The sequence below is a fragment of the Solea solea genome, chromosome 13 (genome assembly GCF_958295425.1).
Source record: "Solea solea chromosome 13, fSolSol10.1, whole genome shotgun sequence".
Classification (NCBI taxonomy): domain Eukaryota; kingdom Metazoa; phylum Chordata; class Actinopteri; order Pleuronectiformes; family Soleidae; genus Solea; species Solea solea.
Genome location: NC_081146.1, coordinates 25,672,151 through 25,678,244, shown reverse-complemented (window position 1 = coordinate 25,678,244; position 6,094 = coordinate 25,672,151). Strand labels below are relative to the sequence as shown.

General features: G+C 42.5%; 1 protein-coding gene across 5 annotated transcripts in view; it reads right to left on the bottom strand.

The window, feature by feature from the left end:
• Positions 1-189: 189 nt before the first annotated feature.
• Positions 190-6,094, bottom strand: part of LOC131471248 (DENN domain-containing protein 4B-like) — a 29,289-nt gene continuing 23,384 nt past the window's right edge. For all 5 annotated transcript variants that reach the window (XM_058647704.1, XM_058647703.1, XM_058647701.1 and 2 more), the window contains exons 25-29: positions 5,364-5,603; positions 5,174-5,270; positions 3,311-3,476; positions 3,159-3,217; positions 190-3,031 (exon numbers count right to left, since the gene is read on the bottom strand). In XM_058647704.1, the coding sequence (XP_058503687.1) occupies positions 2,886-3,031; positions 3,159-3,217; positions 3,311-3,476; positions 5,174-5,270; positions 5,364-5,603 (708 nt within the window). In that variant the 3' untranslated portion in view covers positions 190-2,885. The remainder of the gene's footprint in view (positions 3,032-3,158; positions 3,218-3,310; positions 3,477-5,173; positions 5,271-5,363; positions 5,604-6,094) is intronic.

Sequence of the window (6,094 nt, the reverse complement as noted above, 5' to 3'; positions counted from 1 at the left end):
AATATCGCTGACTTTCTCTATGGAGTTTGGTGTGGGAGAATAAACAGTTTAGAGACTTAGGACTTTATTACTTTAACTGTTCCGTTAAAACTTTTTTTGCACTTCCCGCCTTGATTATATATATATATATATAAATAATAAAAACAATTTTTTATTAACACTTTATTTCTCTCAAAGACAACAACGCACTTCTGGCTCATCACCATCTTTTATTTTTGTCTTTTCTTACAAAAAAAATCCTCCAAACAAAACAAAAACATTTACACAGCCATTTATAAATTACAACAGCAAAACACAATTATTTAGTTTAAATACACTCCTCTGCTCTGTACCAACTGTCACCATTCAAACAATAAAACATCCACGTCCATTTCCCTTAAAGTCAGCTTCAGTCCACAGTGTTAAAAAGGACAGCTTTGATTTTTTTGTGTGGTTGTCGGAGGCACTGACGCAAACTCAGCACCGGTTTGTTGGCAACCAGCTAGAGACACAGATGCTCAAAAAACATCAGAGGCACAAGGAAAAAATAGATTTTTAGTCACTTAAAACACACTCTTTAAGCTTGCTTTAAGTCCACGGCATTTTAAGAACATGTTCACTGTGTTATTTTGCTGTTAAGACAGACTTTTTCAAGTTTGTAAACCCTCTCACTCTCCCACACCAAAGTAAATTAGTGATTTTAGCTCACAGGGACACAGGAGCTGCTGATCCACTGCTGCCTCGTGTGGTGAATTTGTGTCACTGAAAAACAAATTACTAAAACAAAACCAAAAGGATTTCAAACACTGAAGTGAAAAAGTGACACATTTGAAGGTAGAAATGCAGGCAGAAGTGGATCAGGCACTCCTGTGTGCAGTGATGTTAAATCACTCCTTTTCTCTATGGGGTTTGGTGCAAGCAACAATAACTTCAGTTTTCTTATGGAATAAGTTTAACAGTCATTTAAGTGGCAAATATTGACTCAAACATTCTTTTTCTTGTGTCTTCGCTGTCAGCAATGTCCGTGTCTCACACAACCACACTTGAAAAAACCTGAATGTTCCCTTTAACACAGATTTTTTGTGACGCTTTGACTGCAGTGAAACAAAAACTGTGTAAACGTCTTCAACCCGTGTCGATATTTTGATGTTAAGCCAGTTTCCAGTGCTCGCGGCTGCCACAGGAATCGCCACCCTTCGACACCTGCTGCTCATTTATGTCGTAATAAAGTAATTTATAATCCGATCGATGGCTGCGATGACAATGGCGACGATCAGTTACGGGACGATTCGTCTTCTCTGTGTGCGACAAATGGAAAAAAACATTGGAGTTCAAACACGAAAGCGACTTTTGAAAATGCCAGAATGTCCCTTTTAAAAATCGTGTTTTCACCGCCCTCTGGTGGCAGAATTTAAAATCATGCAGCTTTATTGAGACGTCAAGATTTGAGGCGAAGACACGTTATACGTAAAAAAAAAATCACTTTGCTGTGTCACTGCAAAACAGTAGGGGCTTAACCAGGAGTATGTGTTATGCGAGTGGGGCGCTAAATTTGGAAATTTTTCTATGCTAGTTAGCAAATGCAATTAAGTAAAGTTTTTATTTAATGTATTGTTTTGCCTATTTACAGTATTAACAATATTTATTCTAATTTAACTGTTGCATAGTTTTATTTGATCAAAGTTATTTATTGCCAGAATATTGTTGTTCTTAAAAAAAACAAGTTTGTCGCAAATTAGTGACTCAGCAGTTTGGGGAACATTAAAGATGCCGTTGCTAAAATCCAATCATGTGCCAGAACTCCATATGGAGGCAGGGCTAACTGCTTGTGAGGTTATCCCGGCCCCCTTTACCAGAGGCTTTCATGATGTGGTGACGTAGGGGAGAACAGGCTAACAGGAGGTTCGCCAAAAGATGACATCACAGATGGTAGCTTTAATCTGCAGAAATCGTAAAGTAAAAAAAGGATAAAATTGTGATCTCGCTTTTTGTTATTTATCGTTATTTTGTTTCCAGAGGTTTGCAGTTACGCAAGAATGAAAACGTATGACTGAAAATGTAAACATCGCATACGAAGTCAACGCAAATATACGCACGTTTTTGTGTCAGAAATCGCACTTCAGTAAAAAAAATGTGCGTGAAATTTATCAGGAGTGAGTTTGTTCTGACATCCCGATGTATCAGAAATAAATCAGAAAGTAAACGAGAGTGAGAGGGGGCGGGGCAGATGACGCGACAAAAATCGATCAATATTCAACGGCCGTTTTTTTCTTTAACGTTGAGAATGAAACGATTTGTGATTGCTAAATTTTTGCGCGTCTACATTTGTGTCAAATCTTATTAACATCTTATTTTTCTCTCCGAACTTTTCCTCAGGCATCGTCGTCCCTTTAAATCACGTCAGGAGATAAAATAATAACAATAAAAAAACCACAACGTGATAAAAACGTTATATAACCGTTATGTTTTTCTCCGCGTTGTCGCGTAATAATTGAGTCCATAAATAATATTTATCTACATTGTTTTGTTTTGCTGTACAGACTTTACACAAGGAGACAGCACGACAGCCGGCAACAACAAGAGGCGAGTCGAGCGCCATCACAAGTTTTTGTCCTCGGAGAATTTTCGGACGACAACAAATTCCCGCAGAGACTTTCACGTCACGGTTTTTATCGTCCGTTTTTTTTTTACGATAGAGGAAAACACCAACAAAACTGATCGGATCCAACATGCACGAACATCTGCGAACATCTGCTCTTTCCTTCAGACGACGCATGACGCAACGCTCGAGGAGGAGGGGAGAGGCAGCGCAGTCCTGTGACGTCCACCGGGGGCAGCAGAGAGGCGGAGAACACGAGCAGGCACGAGGGCAGCGGGGGATCCCGGGGGTTCAGCGGGGAAGGTCGTCAGCACTCGAGCGGCGGGTGGAAGCTTCGTCTGCAGTCGACGGCTTTGGCGCTCAGAGGCTGCACTCTCTTGTTCCGCAGCTCGTCACGGCTGAGCGTGCTGCTGAGGCGCGAGTACGCCGCCTTATACTTCTTATCGAACGCAGCTGCAGAGACGAAGGGAGGAAAAGGGAGAGTTCAGATTCCTGACACATGTAACGCTGAACTCATCTTCCACCGTGTTTTTACATTTTCTAATAAAAAAAATCCACCACGTTTGTGTTTGAGTCTTACCAACGTGATCTTTGCCCATCGCAGCCAGCGTGAGGAAGAGGAACTCTCTGTACAAACTCCTGCAAAACACAAACAAACAAACATCACCGTGTGTCCTCTGGTGTCGAGTTCTGCTGATAACCAGTAATCAATAATCTTTACGAAAGTCTCACCTCTGTATTCGAGGTGACCCCGGCTGTTTGTCCAGCGTGTCCAGGAAGAGCGTGACGGCCTTGTGCACCTCGTTCATACCAACCCAGCGCAGCACCTCCTCCAGGAAGGACAACGTGAACGGGTGGTTGTGTCTCCGCCAGCTGTAGATTCTCATCGGGACGCCACCTGGTGGACAAAGCAATGACAGACGAGAGAAATTAAACTAAACTAGGACTGCACGCAGTCATGACAGGACAAAACCTTCTCAACTTTTCGCCTTTGATGTGTCTCGCTCATTTACGTAGGGTGCAAATCGCCAAAATGGACGCCAAAATACCAAATGGCCGACTTCCTGTTGAGTTGAGGCCATGGTTACGGTCGACTTTTTTGTTTGTCTTGGTCTATACCAGTCATGTCAAAGTCAAATACACGGGGGGCCAAAATAAAAAAAATGGTACAAGTGGAGGGCCGGGCTGGTTCAATGTTTATTAAAACTCGCAATTATTGCACATATTGAACCAATACCAATAACACAGCCTATATTGCACTTAACATTAATCATTAAATTAAATTAAATTAAATTAAATTAAATTAAGCAAAACATAAATAAAATCAGTTGCAATATTTTCTCAAGGCTCTTTCAGTAACAAATTAAAAACGTTTTAAAGGTAAACAGCAAAATGTAATTTTCCTTCAAAGCTCAAAGATTTCTTTTTAACTCTTCTAGCTTCTGTAGCCTTTGTTCTGTGTTCATATTCTTGTATTTGTCTTTCTGTGCGTCTGTGTGTTTCATTGATGTTTCATAGTGCCTTCTTAAGTTATATTCTTTCATAACAGACACGCTGTCTCCACACACAAGACACACAGGCTTTCCTTTTACTTCGGTAAACATGTATTCTGCCTCCCACCTGTCTTGAAACCCCCTGTGTTCAGCGTCTACCTTTCTTTTTGCCATTTTGGGGGAGAGGTAGATGAAAATTGACGGCGATGTTTAGTCCTCCACTGTGACTGTGCTGCTGCTCATGAAGAGAAGACGCGGGATCGCGCTCGCTTGCGGGCACTCGGTACGCGGCAATGCACTCGCAGTGCATCTTGGGATTTGTAGTATTATGGTGCTGCGGGCACATAATACTGCGGGCCGGTTTTAATAATAATTAAATATCATCCCGCGGGCCAGAGATAACTCATTCACGGGCCGGATCCGGCCCGCGGGCCTTGACTCTGACATATGTGGTCTATACCATCTTCCCGCCAAGTTTTGGGAAATTCGGTGGAACTGAATGTATGCAGAAGTCATAGGGCACTTCCTGTTTGATGGCGAATGGTTGAAATTGGCCGAGGGGGTTGCCATGGTTACGCCGTTTTGAATCCGCAAAATCTTTCGACAACCTTTCACCTTCGATGTGTCGAGTACAAATTGGTGTGGTGTTTTTTTTTTTCATTTATATAGGGTGCAAATCGCCAACTGACCACACGAGGCAGCAGAGGACCGGCAGCTCCTGTTTCCCCTGAGCTAAAAATGATGATTTTCTCTATGGAGTTTGGTGCAGGAGAAAAAAATGTCTGTTTCCAATCAAAAAAGTTTTTCTAACAGTGAGATAAAGTGGTGAGAATATTCTTCAGACTTCAAATGATATAGATTTCATGAGATGAGGCTTTTGCTCTGGTTTCTTTGCTTTTCTATGTCAACAAATACATTTCTTTTGAGGTTTGGGAAAAACAGACATATTTATAAACCATATTCTAACATTTCTGTGCCAGAAAATACAAATTAATTAAGAAAATAATCAACACAACAACCAGCGCTGCCCCCACTTTAGCTGGATCTGAATGAATGAATGAAACGAGAGTCATTTCTGCTGAGTGCGAGTGTCTCGTCTTACTGTGGATCCTCCAGAGGACGTAGAGAGGAGGCCACTGGTCTGTGTCGGGGGACAGGGTGTCCCACAGCAGCCTCACCCTCACCGCCGAGCTCTCCGACTGTCAAAGGTTAACAAACCAAACATGTCACTAAAAATGTTGCCAACGAGTCTCACAGAACGGAACATTAGGAAAACTCTCTCTTGTCGTCACCTGGGTGAAGTGGCTGACGAGCGGCGAGGCTCGGACCAGCTGCAGCAGGTTACTGGGGAGGCCGAGGCGCTGGAAGTACCACACCAGGTTCCAGAAGATGATGGAGTGGTTGTCGAGGAACTGAGGCTGAGCCAGCACCCCCTCGCCCTCGTTCTCCAGGAGACTCTCCAGCTCCTTCCTCACCACCAGGGGGCTCAGGTACGCGACTGTCACCTGAGGAGCCCCGCCCGCTGACGAGCCCTAAGGGAGGAGGAGGAGACAGTCAGGACCATTTATCTGCACTGTAATGAGATTCTTCCAAGCTGAATCCAATCAGAGTTTTCACATCTGTGACTGAGTTCTACAGAGATACTGAAGATGATTTACTGATATTTAACACATCTGAAGAGTCAGAATACATTAAAACAAGAAAATGTAAATGTCAGATCATCTTTAAGGGACAAGAGGACACACACACACACACACACAATAAGAACTAATTTACAACAGTAACAGGAAGAATAAAACAGAATAAATAAAAAGACAACATAAAATCTCACATTAAACGTGGCTTCACAGGCTTTTCTGACTGGTTTCTACACACCGCTCACTCTCCTGCACCAAAGTCCATAGTGAAAATCAAAGATTTTACATGGGATTCTCTGACGCACAAACAAGTTTATTATGTAAATCCTGAGTTTGGGATTCTCTGATACAGACATAACAAACGAGAAGCTCCTGTGTCCACATGA